The following is a 15,795-nucleotide window of genomic DNA, read 5'->3' as shown; positions in this document are numbered from 1 at the left end:
TAGGGGTGGTGGGGAGGGAGGGAGGTAGGGGTGGTGGGGAGGGAGGTAGGGGTGGTGGGGAGGGAGGTAGGGGTGGTGAGGGGGGTTGAGGTAGGGGTGGGGAGGGGGGGGTTGGGGTAGGGGGCAGCGGCGTACAGAGGGGGGGGGGCGACGGTGCGTTGGCCCCGGGCATCCGTCGCCCCCCCCTCTCTGCCCGCCGCTGCCCCCAAACCCCCCCCCAAAATGCCGGAACACACCCCCCCCCCCCCCAAATGCCGGAACACACCCCCCCCCCCAAATGCCGGAACACCCCCCCCCAATGCCGGAACACCCCCCCCCCCCCCAAAATGCCGGAACACACCCCCCCCCCCAAAAATGCCGGGTCTGTCTCTCCTCCTTATCCTCCAAAAAACGCCGGGTATCACCACTTCCGCAGCTGGTGAAACTGACGCGTCTCGCGTCAGTCAGCTGCTAGCCCCTCCGGGAACGGAGAATAGCGGCCTTAAAGAAGGCCCCGACGCCGGAGTCATTAACACCGATTTTTCTCGCCGGAAACCCGCGTTACGACGGGCAACGGAGAATCCCGCCCCTGGTCTGTAAACAACCAAACATTTAATCCCAAATGGTCTTTCGACTGCCTTCACTTGAAACCAATTTCCTGAATGGCTTATAAACAATAAATTCCTAACAGATCATTTCCGATGTGATTCAAGATGTTGTAAAAGGAAATGGTTTCCAATCCATAACACCAGGCTCTTAAATGTTCGGATGTTGAACAGATTAGTAGTGTGGTCTGTGCAAAAAATACAAAGCTAGGTCACTAAGGAAGAAGGAAGAGTTAATTCATAGACATCTGGGGCGGAATTCTCCGACCCCCGGGGGGTCGAATTCTCCGCCACCCGGGAATCGGCGGGGGCGGGAATCGCGCCGCACTGATCGGCGGGCCCCCCGCGGCGATTCTCCGGCCTACAATGGGCCGAAGTCCCGCCGCTGACAGGCCTTTCCCGCTGGCGGGAATCAACGCACGTCTGGTGCCGGTGGGATTGGCGACGCGGACGGGCGCCGGGGTCCTGGGGGGAGCGATCTGGCCCAGGGGGGTGCCCCCACGGTGGCCTGGCCCGCAATCGGGGCGCACCGATTGGTGGGCAGGCCTGTGCCGTGGTGGCACTTTTTTTCTTCCGCCTCCGCCACGGTCTCCACCGTGGCGGAGGCGGAAGAGACCCCCTCCCCCGCGCATGTGCCGGGATGACATTAGCAGCCGCTGACGCTCCGGCGCATGCGCGGACTAAGGCCTTTTGGCCCTGGCTGGCGAGGCGCCAAAGGCCGTTCGCGCCGGCCGGCGGAGCGGAAACCACTCCGGTGCGGGCCTAGCCCCTAAAGGTGCGGAGAATTCTCAACCTTTGGGGAGGCCCGATACCGGAGTGGTTGTCGCAACTCCACAACGCCGGGACCCCCCACCCCGCCGGGTAGGGGAGAATCCCGGCCCTTATTCTTTTATCATATCAAACTTCACAGCAAATTGTGAGCAAAGTAACATGCAAAGATTTTCTTGACGCCAGTAGAGGAGGCAGGTGGGAACAGTGGGAGCATCGGTCTGGGCCCCTTCCCGCTCCTACCGCTAAGGGGGATTCAGGACAGGGTAGTTTCCAGAGGGTGGGTAGGAGAAGGGAGCGTCTCGGACATTTACAAGGAGCTTATGGGGTCGGAGGAGACACAGATCGAGGAGCTGAAGCGCAAGTGGGAGGAGGAGCTGGGAGGTGAGATAGAGGATGGTCTATGGGCGGATGCGTTGAGTAGAGTCAACACATCCGCAACATGTGCCAGGCTCAGCCTGATGCTCTGCTTCCTGCTAGCCAGCCAATCATCTATCAATGCCAATATGTTACTCCCTATCACATGAACGTCTGGTCTCACCATTGTCAACGGGGTTTCCTGTTGGATGCACCCCTCGCAGTCGGCAAACCCGTGCCGAAGGTACGCCGTAAGCGGGACTGGAAGATTCCGCTGACTTGAGCAGCTGGAAAATTCTGGCCATAGACTCAGACCCACTCATCTCTCCCTCAAACTGAATGCAAAATTCAATATTATTATGGTCACTGCTACTCAGGGCCCCTTCACTATGAAGCCATTGATTACTCCCACCTTGTTCCTCAATACCAAGTCTATTTAACATTCTTTCCGATGGACTCCAGAAAGTGCTGTTCTAAGAAACATAGAACATAGAAAAATACAGCACAGAACAGGCCCTTCGGCCCACGATGTTGTGCCGAACTTGTCCTAGATTAATCATAGATTATCATAGAATTTACAGTGCAGAAGGAGGCTATTCGGCCCATTGAGTCTGCACAGGCTCTTGGAAAGAGCACCCTACCCAAGGTCACCACCTCCACCCTATCCCCATTCTCATCTAGGCTGCCTTTGCCCATCTGACTTTTCCAGTCTATATGTAAATCGATTTCCTATAATTATCGGCGTGCCTTTCTGACAAGCACCAATTTCTTTTTACTTTCTGCTGCACTCTACCATGTGATTAGCGTTAGGGAGGCCTGTACATGACTCCTGCCAGTGAGTTCCCACCTTTACCATTTCCCAGCTCTACCCAAACAGTTTCCAGATCTTGGTTTCTTGAACTTAGGTTATCCCTCTCTACCGTGCTAATACCATCATTAACTAACAGAGCCGTCACTTCAACATTCCCTCGCTTTCTGTCCTTACTAAGTATCCCGTACCCTTCAATATTCAGGTTCCAATCTACGTCTTCTTGTATCCATCTCCCTGTAATGGCTATCAAATCGTACTTACTTATTCCCATGTGCGTTCTCACAGATGTTAATTTTAACCTTTTATTCTTTTTACAACCTCTAGTCGAACATAGTGATTTACTGTTGGATTTCTACTTTCTATCCTGTCACAGTTTGTTTTTCACTTCCTTTTGTCCTGTCTCCATCTTGTTGAAAGAAGCCAATCACCTGAGACTTGCTAAGAATATATGGGTCATTTTCTTTTCCTTTTTTTATCCCATGGAACATAAGAACATAAGAACTAGGAGCAGGAGTAGGCCATCTGGCCCCTCGAGCCTGCTCCGCCATTCAATTAGATCATGGCTGATCTTTTGTGGACTCAGCTCCACTTTCCGGCCCGAACACCATAACCCTTAATCCCTTTATTCTTCAAAAAACTATCTATCTTTACCTTAAAAACATGTAATGAAGGAGCCTCAACTGCTTCACTGGGCAAGGAATTCCATAGATTCACAACCCTTTGGGTGAAGAAGTTCCTCCTAAACTCAGTCCTAAATCTACTTCCCCTTATTTTGAGGCTATGCCCCCTAGTTCTGCTGTCACCCGCCAGTGGAAACAACCTGCCCGCATCTATCCTATCTATTCCCTTCATAATTTTAAATGTTTCTATAAGATCCCCCCTCATCCTTCTAAATTCCAACGAGTACAGTCCCAGTCTACTCAACCTCTCCTCATAATCCAACCCCTTCAGCTCTGGGATTAGTGAATCTCCTCTGCACACCCTCCAGCGCCAGTACGTCCTTTCTCAAGTAAGGAGACCAAAACTGAACACAATACTCCAGGTGTGGCCGCACTAACACCTTATACAATTGCAACATAACCTCCCTAGTCTTAAACTCCATCCCTCTAGCAATGAAGGACAAAATTCCATTTGCCTTCTTAATCACCTGTTGCACTTGTAAACCAACCTTCTGTGACTCATGCACTAGCACACCCAAGTCTCTCTGAACAGCGGCATGCTTTAATATTTTATCGTTTAAATAATAATAATAATAATAATCCCGTTTGCTGTTATTCCTACCAAAATGGATAGGCCAGCAATTGTTGCCCATCTCGAATGCCCTTGAACTGAGTGGTTGCTGGGTCATTTCAGAGGGCAGTTAGAGTCAATCACATTGCTGTGGGTCTGGAGTCACGTGTAGGCCGGACCAGGGAAGGACGGCAGATTCACCCCCCCCTAAAGAACATTAGCGAGCAGATGGGTTTTTAACAACAATCGATGATAGTTTCTGATGCACTATCAATTAAGACGAGATGAGAGTAGAGAGTAATCGAGGCTTTATTACACAGAGATGTGTAGCCTCCCGCAGCTGCTGCCAAAATGGCTGCAGCTTGGAGAGCCCACACATTTGTACTCCGCCTACTGGGCGGAGCCAGCAGGCAGGGATCTACTCCCGTAGCTGTAGTACAGGGGCCTTACCATAATACACCTCATATGCGATACATACAATACAACTACCACATTCACCACCACATTCACCCCCTGTTAAAAAAAAGAGTCCGGCGGGAGTGGTGGAATGCTATTTACATGTCGGCATTTAAAAGTTTAGGAACAGTTCATAAATTCAGACGATCGGGAGCCTTGATCCATCATTGCGAGTGCCGCAGTGTCAGTGGTGATTCAAGTGTCTGTTCGATCGCCGGTGACTCCGGGAGTGTGTCGTCCTCATCTTCATTCCCGGGTGGGACCAAGGGGAGGATGGATCGTCCTGGAGCGGGGGCTGTAGTGGGGTGCGCTGGGGGGAGGGAGGGTGGCGCCGGGGCAGGGACGGGGGGTGTGGGGACCCGGCTGTTGCCAGGTCCCTGAAGGAGACTGTGTCTTGGCGTCCGTCGGGGTATGCTACGTAAGGCATACTGCGGGTTCGCGTGAAGAAGCTGTACCCTCTCGACCAATGGGTCCACCTTGTGGAGCCGTACGTGCTTGCGGAGGAGAACAGGTCCTGGAGCTGCCGGCCACATTGGGAACGAAACCCCGGAGGTGGACTTCCTGGGAAGGCAAAGAGACGTTCTTGGGGAGCTTTGTTAGTCGCAGTGCAAAGTAGTGATCGGATGGAGTGAAGGGCGTCGGGGAGGACCTCCCGCCAGCGGGAGGCCGGGAGATTTCTGGACTGTAGGGCCAGCTGGACGGCCTTCCAGGCTGTCCCATTCTCCCTCTCCACATGCCCATTTTAGGGCAGCACGGTAGCATGGTGGTTAGCATAAATGCTTCACAGCTCCAGGGTCCCAGGTTCGATTCCCGGCTGGGTCACTGTCTGTGTGGAGTCTGCACATCCTCCCCGTGTGTGCGTGGGTTTCCTCCGGGTGCTCCGGTTTCCTCCCACAGTCCAAAGATGTGCGGGTTAGGTGGATTGGCCATGCTAAATTGCCCGTAGTGTCCTAATAGTAAGGTTAAGGGGGGGGGAGTTGTTGGGTTACGGGTATAGGGTGGATACATGGGTTTGAATAGGGTGATCATTGCTCGGCACAACATCGAGGGCCGAAGGGCCTGTTCTGTGCTGTACTGTTCTATATTTCCCCAGGGGTTGTAGCTGCTCGAGGCGATGCCCCTGCTCAGCAGGTGCTGGTGCAGCACCTCACTCATAAATGAGGATCCCCTGTGGATGTAGGCGAGGAAACCGAACAGAGCGAAGTTGGTGTTGAGGGCTTTGATGATGGTGGCAGACGTCATGTCATGGCATGGGATGGCGAAGGGGAATCTTGAATATTCGTCAACCACGTTAAGAAAGTACGTGTTTCGATCGGTGGAGGGGACGGGCCCTTTGAAATCCACGCTGAGGCCTTCAAAGGGGCGAGAGGCCTTCACCAGGTGCGCTCGATCTGGCTGGTCAAAGTGCGGTTTGCAATCCGCAGACCTGGCAGTCTCTGGTGATAGCCCTGACTTCCTCGAGGGAGTAGGGCAGATTGCGGGCCTTTATGAAATGATAAAAACGGGTGACCCCTGGGTGACAGAGATCGTCGTGCAGGGTCCAGAGTCAGTCTAATTCTGCGCTGGCACATGTACTTCAGGATAGGGCATCGGGGAGCGGGCTGAGCTTACCGGGGCGATACAAAATCTCGTAATTGTAGGTGGAGAGCTTGATCCTCCACCTCAAGATTTTCTCATTTTTTAATCTTACCCCGCTGTATGTTATTGAACATGAAGGCAACCGACCGTTGGTCAGTGAGGAGAGTGAATCTCCTGCCGGCCAGGTAATGCCTCCAATGCCGCACAGCTTCAACGATGGCTTGGGCCTCCTTCTCGACGGAGGAGTGCCGAATTTCGGAGGCATGGAGGGTGCGGGAGAAGAATGCCACGGGTCTGCCTGCCTGGTTGAGGATGGCAGCCAGAGCGACGGCTGATGCATCGCTCTCGACTTGAAAGGGGAGGGTCTCGTCGATTGCGTGCATCGCTGCCTTGGTGATGTCGGCCTTGATACGGCCGAAGGCCTGGTGAGCCCCGGCCGTCAGTGGGAAAACGGTAGAGTGGATGAGTGGGCGGGCCTTATCCGCATAGTTAGGGACCCACTGGGCGTAGTAAGAGAAGAAGCCCAGCCATCGTTTGAGGGCCTTGGGGCAGTGGGGGAGTGGGAGTTCCATGAGGTCGCATGCGATCGGGGTCGGGCCCTAGGACTCCGTTTTGAACCACATAGCTAAGGATGGCTAATCGGCGGCGGTTGCAGGCGATGATCGGCCAGATGAGGCGCCCGATGAGCAGGGGTCCTGAGGTGGTGAAGATGGCGGCGCCCATGGGCGCCCGTGGCGGGCGGCATTAAAGATGGCGGGCCCATGGGCCGCACGTGTCATGAGGGGGGAAAGATGGCGGCGCCCACAGGCCGCACGTCTTGTGAGGCGAGCAAGATGGTGAGCAAGATGGCGGCGCTCACGGGCCGCACGTTGTCTGAGGCGAGGAAGATGGCGGTGCCCACGGAACGCACGTGGGGGGTGCAGGGACAATAGCGGCGATGGAGGGGGCCTGGCACACAGCAATGAAATGTCCTTTCTTCCCGCAGGCCTTGCAGAGCGCGCTCCGCGCCAGGCAGCGCTGCTGGGGGTGTTTTGTCTGTCCGCTGAAGTAGCACTTGGGTCCCCCGGGGTTTGTTGGTTGCTGCGCGGCGCAGGCCTGGGGTTGGCTGGGGGTGGCCGCTGGTAGGGTCCACGATGGGGTGTTCGCCAGTGATGCACAGGAGGGGCCGGCTGAGCGATCGGGGGCATATGCCTGAAGATTGCGTGAGTGAAATCGCTAGCTTCTTGGTCGCCGCGACGTCGAGGGTAGCCCCTTCTAAGAGGTGCTGGCGGATGTAAGCCAACCCAATTCCAGTGACGAATGCATCTCAAATTAAAAGTTCAGAATGTTCAACGGACGAAACGGCCTGGCAATCGCAGTCTAGAGTGTGTTGGTCTGCTGAGCGTAGGTCTCCTTCAGTAGCGCCATAGCGTCAGCGTAGGTTGGCATGTCCCGGATTAGGGGAAACATGTCGGAGCTCAGCCGAGCGTAAAGCATCTGGAGCTTCTGTACCTCTCAGGGTGGTTCAGTCGCAGGTCTGATATATGCTTCAAAGCAAGCTAGCCAATGTGCGAAGGCCGACTTGGCGTTGTCTGCTTGAGGGTGCAGCTGCAGGCGATCCGGCTTGATACGGAGATCCATTGTTTCAAACTCTCTGCGTAATAAATTGATGCACTATCAATTACGACGAGACGAGAGTAGAGAGTAATCAACGCTTTATTACGCAGAGATGTGTAGCCTCCCGCAGCTGCAGCTGAAATGGCTGCAGCTCGGAGAGCCCACACATTTATACTCCGCTTACTGGGCGGAGCCAGCAGGCAGGCAGAGATCAACCCCCGTACCTGTACTACAGGGCCTTACTCTAATACACCTCATATGTGGTACATACAATACAATACATCAGTGGTGACTACCACAGTTTCATATTCACTATTACTGAGACTAGGCGTGGGATTCTCCGACCCCCGCCGGGTTGGAGAATCGGCGGGGGGCGGCGTGAATCCCGCCCCCACCGGCTGCCGAATTCTCCGGCGCCGGGGTTTTGGCGGGAATTGGACCGCGTCGGTCAGCAACCGATGGCAGAGCCCCTCCCCCGGCGATTCTCTGGACGGGATGGGCCGAGTGGCCACCCGTTTTCGGCGGTTAAATCACAACAGGTCCTTACCGGCGGGAACTGCAGAGTCCTCGGGGGGGCGCAGGGGGATCTCACCCCGGGGGGGGGTCCCCCACCGATCGTGGACCACCGATCCGCGGGTGGGCCTGTGCCGTTGGGGTACTCTTTCCCTCCGCACCCATCGCTGTCAATCTCCGCTATTGCTGGTGTGGAGAAGAACCCACCTGCGCATGCGCTGGGATGATGCCAGCACACGTTGGCAGTTCGAGCATGCGCCAACTCTAGCCGGCTGGCAGAGGCCCTTCGGCGCCGATCGGCATGGCGCCAAGCCCTTCCGTGCTGGCTGGCGCGGCACCAAACTCTCCGGCGGCGTCCTAGCCCCTGACGTTGCGAGGATTCCCACCTTTGGGGCGGCCCAACGCCGGTTCACACCACTCCTCAGCGCCGGAGTGGCCTGTCCCGCCAGTTCGCGGAGAATCCCGCCCCAGATCTCAGTTCCAGATTCTTTCATTAAATTTAAGGGGCTGGTTTAGCACAGTGGGCTAAACAGCTGGCTTGTATTGCAGAACAAGGCAGCAGCGCGGGTTCAATTTTTGCCTCCCTGAACAGGCGCCGGAACGTGGTGACTAGGGGCTTTTCACAGTAACTTCATTGAAGCCTACTCGTGACAATAAGCGATTATTATTTGTTATTACATTTCACCATCTGCCGTGGTGGGATTTGAACCCCTATCCCCAGAGCATTAGCCTGGACCTCTAGATTACTGGCCTGGTGACATTGCCACTGTGCCACCATCTCCTCAGAGAGAAACATGTTTTGCACTTACGATGAAGATCAGTTTCTGAGACTCCTTGCATATCGAAGAGGTATGCAGCTATTATAAACACAGCTACTCAAACTGTCCCCTGGCTCCATCCTCAGGGGAAACTAGGGTATCCCGGTAAAATATTCTCAGGTGATCAATGTTTTGCATCTTCTCTTAATTCCCCTGGAGCCACGGATGGGGAATTAAGCTGTGATATATTGCGTGATAATTGCCCACTTGGCAGGAAGTACAGATTACAGCCATTCAGACAGCAATTCCCACCCAGAAGGACAAGGGCAGTAGGCGCATTGGAACATCTGGAAGTTCTCTTCCACGCACCATCCTGATTTGGAAATACGTTGACCGTTCAGATGGAGTTCAATCCAGGTAAATGTGAGGTGATGCATTTTGGAAGATCAAATTCAAGAGCGGACTATATGGTCAATGGAAGGGTCTTGGGGAAAATTGATGTACAGAGAGATCTGGGAGTTCAGGTCCATTGTACCCTGAAGGTGGCAACGCAGGTTGATAGAGTGGTCAAGAAGGCATACAGCATGCTTGCCTTCATCGGACGGGGTATTGAGTACAAGAGTCGGCAGGTCACATTACAGTTGTATAGGACTTTGGTTAGGCCACATTTGGAATACTGCGTGCAGTTCTGGTTGCCACATTACCAGAAGGATGTGGATGCTTTGGAGAGGGTGCAGAGGAGGTTCACCAGGATGTTGCCTGGTATGGAGGGTGCTAGCTATGAAGAAAGGTTGAGTAGATTAGGATTGTTTTCGTTGGAAAGATGGAGGTTGAGGGGGGGACCTGATTGAGGTCTACAAAATTATGAGAGGTATGGACAGGGTGGATAGCAACAAGCTTTTTCCAAGAGTGGGGGTGTCAGTTACAAGGGGTCACGATTTCAAGGTGAGAGGGGGAAAGTTTAAGGGAGATGTGCGTGGAAAGTTTTTTATGCAGAGGGTGGTGGGTGCCTGGAACGCTTTACCAGCGGAGGTGGTAGAGGCGGGCATGACAGCATCATTTAAGATGCATCTAGACAGATATATGAATGGGCGGGAACAGAGGGAAGTAGACCTTGGAAAATAGGAGACAGGTTTAGGTAAAGGATCTGGATTGGCGCAGGCTGGGAGGGCCGAAGGGCCTGTTCCTGTTCTGTAATTTTATTTGCCTTTGTTCTTTGTTCCTTCACTGTCGCTGGGTGAAAACCCTGGGACTTCCTCCCTAACAGCACTGTTGGTGTACCTACACCACACGGTCTACAAGTCAACTCACCAACGCTTCCTCAAGGGCAATTCTGAATGGGCAATAAATGCTGGCCTAGCCAGCGATGCCCACATCCTGTAAATTAATTTTAAAGTGCCTCCCACATGTCCGAGTGACCACTCCCAGAACTGAGTGTACAGTGGACATTGAGTGATTTCCAGAACTTTGTCTTTCTCTCTCTCTCTCTCTGTGCATCAGAATGGCTCAGAACATTGCAAGCTGACACAAAGATAATTATGAGTGTGAGCTCACAGATGAGGAGCAAAATTCTCCATCAATCCAAAGACCGACAGAGTTAAATTGTGACAGCTACTTACTGCTTGCTTGCACCAAGAACAGCTAATGGCTATGATTTCCTTTGTGTGGAATGAAAACTTCTGTTGGAAACCCTGCAAAATAAAGACATTTTGTCAGGCCGAGACATCAAGAGGGCTCGAAATTCCCATCTGACCGCTTGTGCTGGTGGGAAATGCCTCCTCTGCCTGAGAGGTGTTGTCCATGGCCCGAGGGGTTTCATTCCCATTGCCATGGTGGGCTGTTCAGCGTACGGAGGACGGGTAACCTTGTCAAGCCACCGCATAGCCAAATCGCACTGGTGTAGAGCTACACGTGGCATTGTCAGCCTAAGGGAGATCCTAAAGAGTCATTCCCAAGTGTTTTCCTGCCCTCCCATGATGCGGGGAGCCTGTAACAATCCCTGATATTGCCGTGGACACTGGCGTTCCCTGGGCGAGATTCTCTGGTCTGCTGGCCAGCCAATGGGGTTTCCCATTGTCGTCACCTCATGCAGTCGGGAAACCCGTGGGCATGGGTGCGTTGCCGGCAAACTGGAAGATCACGCCAACGGAGAATCCCGCTGAGTTATTGCTGTTTCAATGCCTAAAGCATCAAGGACTGGAGGTCCTGAATTACATTAGGTTGCTGAGTGGTGTTTTCCTGGAAAGATCACAATCCAGGAGCCGGTTGAGCACAATGTTCGATTAAGGCCGGAATTGTGCACACACACACCCTCTACTTCATCATAAAGAATGCATATTAAATAGAAATGTTCAGAACTAACGCAAAAATTTAAAACCCACCTTTAATTCCAATTAGGAACAGGATATTATTGAGGTGATCGTGACTGGGAAGAGTAAATCCACAATAGTTATGATTGGGAAGGAGAACCAGATATCATGGTGGGGAATGAATAGGAGTGGGAAGAGTAAATTGGATATCACCCTGCTAACTAAATTGGGAAGAAAATTTGGGATATCACAGTGATGGACGGGCAAAGTGGAACCAATGGCACTGATGGGGAGAATCATACCTTTCCGCATTGCTTGCATTTCCCTTCCTGACGCCGTCTGTGAACCCAGTGATGCCTCACAAAACTCTGCTGAAGAGATCACACATGTTACTTTCAACAACCGCTTTCCAATTCTCAAATTTCCGCTCCTGCCGAGCTTGGCGGAACTTGGATTTAAATGATTGTTTTCAGTACTGCCTCCAGCCACCTATCTCTGCTCCGAGGTCACCTGTCCCATGGTGATACGGGGCTACAGAAAGGAGATATATCTCATGTTTTAATTCAATTTGGCAGAGGGCGCTACCAGGCCCTCAACACAGCGCACCTCACACCTCATGGAGCAGCTTGGTGGAACGTAGGCCTGGTGTGTCCAACCTTCTCACTCAGGGGCCACATCTGCACATCTGTCTCACTCAGCGGGCCAATGAGCACATTTTGGAAAGATAACGTTTGCCACAACTCACTTACTCTGTCCCTCAACACTCACTCAGTCTCTCACACTCACGCTTACACACTCACTCGGTCTCTTACACTCAACCCTCACTCACTCAGTCTCTCACACTCACGCTTACACACTCACTCACTCTCTCACACACCCCCACACATTCACTCACTCTCTCACACTCACGCTTACACACTCACTCGGTCTCTCACACAACCCTCACTCACTCAGTCTCTCACACTCACGCTTACACACTCACTCGGTCTCTCACACTCAACCCTCACTCACTCAGTCTCTCACACTCACGCTTACACACTCACTCACTCTCTCACACTCACCCTTACACATTCACTCACTCTCTCACACACCCCCACACATTCACTCACTCTCTCACACTAACCTTCACACACTCACTCAGTCTCACTCACCTCCCCGCCACACACACTCACTCTCTCACACTCACCCCCCACACACTCACTCAGTCTCTCACACTCACCCCCTTACTCAGTCTCTCACACTCACCCTTGCACACTCACTCGGTCTCTCACACTCACCCCCACACATTCACTCACTCTCTCACACTCACCCTTACACATTCACTCACTCTCTCACACTCACCCCCATACATTCACTCACTCTCTCACACTCACCCCCACACATTCACACTCTCTCACACTCACCCTTACACACTCACCCAGTCTTACACTCACCCCCACACACTCACATTCACCCCCTCACACTCACCCAGTCTCTCTCACCCCCACACTCACTCGGTCTCTCACACTCATCCTCATACACACACTCTCTTTCACACTCACCCCCACACACACACACTCTCTTACCCCCACACACTCAATCAGTTACACTCATTTACTCAAATACTCACACACCCACACACTCACTCTCTCTCACTCCCCTCAACGTACACACCAATTTCTCACTCACCCCCGCACACACACTCAATCCCTCACTTTCACCCCCACACACACTCAGTCTCTCACCCCCCACACTCACAGTCTCTCACTCACTCCCCACATACTCACTCAGTCCCTCTCACCTCCACACTCACTCGGTCTCTCACACTCATCCTCATACACACACTCTCTTTCACACTCACCCCCACACACACACACTCTCTTACCCCCACACACTCAATGTTACACTCATTTACTCACTCACTCACGCCACCACACATAGTCAGTCTCTCAGTCCAACACACGCATTTCCCAGGCATTGACACCTTTGACCTCTGGGCCTTATATGACCTTGTCATCCCCGGTCGCAAAAACTTTTTGCTCCCGGTATCCAATGTAACTGGCTCCCCGTACTCCAGCCTCGCCCAATGCCTGGCTCCCGTGCTCCAGCCCCAGCCAATACCTGGCTCCCCGTGCTCCAGCCTCGCCCCAATACCTGGCTCCCGTGCTCCAGCCCCGCCCAATACCTGGCTCCCCGTGCTCCAGCCTTGCCCCAATACCTGGCTCCCTGTGCTCCAGCCTTGCCCAATACCTGGCTCTCCGTGCTCCAGCCTCGGCCAATACCTGGCTCCCCGTGCTCCAGCCCCGGCCAATACCTGGCTCCCCGTGCTCCAGTCCTGCCCAATATCTGGCTCCCTGTGCTCCAGCCCCGCCCAATACCTGGCTCCCCGGGCTCCAGCCCCGGCCAATACCTGGCTCCACGTGCTCCAGCCCCACCCAATACCTGGCTCCCCGTGCGCCAGCCCCGGCCAATACCTGGCTCCACGTGCTCCAGCCCCACCCAATACCTGGCTCCCCGTGCTCCAGCCTCGCCCCAATACCTGGCCCCCCGTGCTCCAGCCAATACCTGGCTCCCTGTGCTCCAGCCCCGGCCAATACCTGGCTCCCTATGCTCCAGCCTTGCCCAATACCTGGCTCCCTGAGTTCCACCATCGCCCAATACTTGGCTCCCGTGCTCCAGCCCTGCCCAACACCTGGCTCCCCGTGCTCCAGCCTTGGCCCAATACCTAGCTCCCCATGCTCCAGCCTCGCCCAATACCTGGCTCCCCGTGCTCCAGCCCCGGCCAATACCTGGCTCCGTGCCCCAGCCCCGCCCAATACCTGGCTCCGTGCTACAGCCCCGCCCAATACCTGGCTCCCCGTGCTCCAGCCTCGCCCCAATACCTGGCTCCCTGTGCTCCAGCCTCGCCCAATACCTGGCTCCCTGTGCTCCAGCCCCGCCCCAATACCTGGCTCCCTGTGCTCTAGCCTCGCCCAATACCTGGCTCCCTGTGCTCCAGGCCCGGCCAATACCTGGCTCCCCGTGCTTCAGCCTCGCCCAATACCTGGCTCCCTGTGCTCCAGCCCCGGCCAATACCTGGCTCCCCGTGCTCCAGATCCGGCCAATACCTGGCTCCCCATGCTCCAGCCTCGCCCCAATATCTGGCTCCCCGCGCTCCAGCCCCGGCCAATACCTGGCTCCCCGCGCTCCAGCCTCGCCCCAATAACTGGCTCCCTGTGCTCCAGCCTCGCCCCGATACCTGGCTCCCCGTGTTCCAGCCCCGGCCAATACCTGGCTCCCCGTGCTCCAGCCCCGCCCCAATACCTGGCTCCCTGTGCTCCAGCCCCCACCAATACCTGGCTCCCCGTGCTCCAGCCTCGGCCAATACCTGGCTCCCCGCGCTCCAGCCCCGGCCAATATCTGGCTCCCCGCGCTCCAGCCCCCACCAATACCTGGCTCCCCGTGCTCCAGCCTCGGCCAATACCTGGCTCCCCGTGCTCCAGCCTCGGCCAAGACCTGACTCCCCGTGCTCCAGCCTCGGCCAAGACCTGGCTCCCCGTGCTCCAGCCTCGACCCAATACCTGGCTCCCTGTGCTCCAGCCCCGGCCAATACCTGGCTCTCCGTGCTCCTGCCCCGACCAATACCTGGCTCCCTGTGCTCCAGCCCCAGCCAATACTTTGCTCTCCGTGCTCCAGCCCTGGCCAACACATGGCTCCCTGGCTTCAGCTCTGTCACACCTTCACACCCCTCGGCCCGGCTTCCTTCAGCGCACTCCCCAATGTCGGTGCTTGCAGCTCCTCCAATTGGAGACTTTTTCTCTTCCTCATTAGTTGCTCGCAGGCTCATTACGGACGATTCTTCCATTTTACCCAGATAGCTACTGAACTGTGTGGGGAGCAGATCGCTGCCAATCTTCCCCTCACCCTGATGCCCCAACTCACGTGTACCTTCCAGCAGGAGTCATTGGAAATAGCAGCCCGGACTGAATGTACCACAATCAGCTGATGTCTACTGTAACTCTCACACCACCTGACAACAATTCAATACATTGTGAATCAAATCTAGAACCTTTTGTACAACTCAGCACGGCAGTATTTACAGTATCTTTATTTATTGAGGTTTAATGATGAACAGCTGTTCCAATGATAGATATATAAATAGTTCCAATACAACAAAGGACATTTTGTTCTAGTCTCGGAAGAAAACGTTGGGATCTGTGTGTCAGAGCAGCAATTTGTAAGGTAGTACTCACCTCTCTGAGAGAACGGCTGCCTCCCTCCCGGTATGTCGGCTTGCAATGGAAACTTATCTGTATAAAACCAACAACCAGAATTTCCAGCGTAAGACTGTGTTTCCTCCAGGTCTCTCACTGTAACTCTCTCCCACACAGAAATTCAGCAGTTATTGAGAAAATGTGAAAATCACGCGTCAGCTTAAGCACATCGTCCTCAACGTTGTCCATTTCTGTTTCTGCCGGATCACGGTTTCCCATACACCTGAGTGGACAATCAGGGTCCATAAGAACCTGGCAGGTGGACTGCCAACTTAGCTCCAGCGTTTACTGGAAGAACAGGAAGTCTGGTAAAATTACACTAATGTGATGTAGGGGACTTCACATAGAGTTCAGCAACCCTGGATTGTTTACAGCCCAGCTGGAAGCATGGATGAGGCCTTGATTTAAAGTCTCCCTCAAACCGTGGCACCTCTGACAGTGCATCGCTCCCTCGGTAGATGCTGAGGGATAAGTGTTAACCTGGACACACACACGCGCTTCCCTGGTCCTCTTTGAATTGCATTATGGGATTGTCAGCACCCACAGGCAGAGGAGAGAGTTTTAACACCTTATCACAAAATGTGGCGCCCCTCAAAACTTGGC

The 15,795-nt window shown here is 54.2% G+C and overlaps 1 protein-coding gene across 1 annotated transcript in view; it reads right to left on the bottom strand.

Annotated features, from left to right (window-relative positions):
- dgki (diacylglycerol kinase, iota) overlaps positions 1-15,795 on the bottom strand; it is a 228,343-nt gene that overhangs the window by 161,672 nt on the left and 50,876 nt on the right. The window contains exons 4-6 of the mRNA XM_038781036.1: positions 15,172-15,228; positions 11,263-11,331; positions 10,271-10,342 (exon numbers count right to left, since the gene is read on the bottom strand). Of these exons, the coding sequence (XP_038636964.1) occupies positions 10,271-10,342; positions 11,263-11,331; positions 15,172-15,228 (198 nt within the window). The remainder of the gene's footprint in view (positions 1-10,270; positions 10,343-11,262; positions 11,332-15,171; positions 15,229-15,795) is intronic.

The sequence above is a fragment of the Scyliorhinus canicula genome, chromosome 20 (genome assembly GCF_902713615.1).
Source record: "Scyliorhinus canicula chromosome 20, sScyCan1.1, whole genome shotgun sequence".
In the NCBI taxonomy this organism is placed as follows: Eukaryota; Metazoa; Chordata; class Chondrichthyes; order Carcharhiniformes; family Scyliorhinidae; genus Scyliorhinus; species Scyliorhinus canicula.
This window is presented reverse-complemented; position numbering and strand designations above follow the sequence as displayed.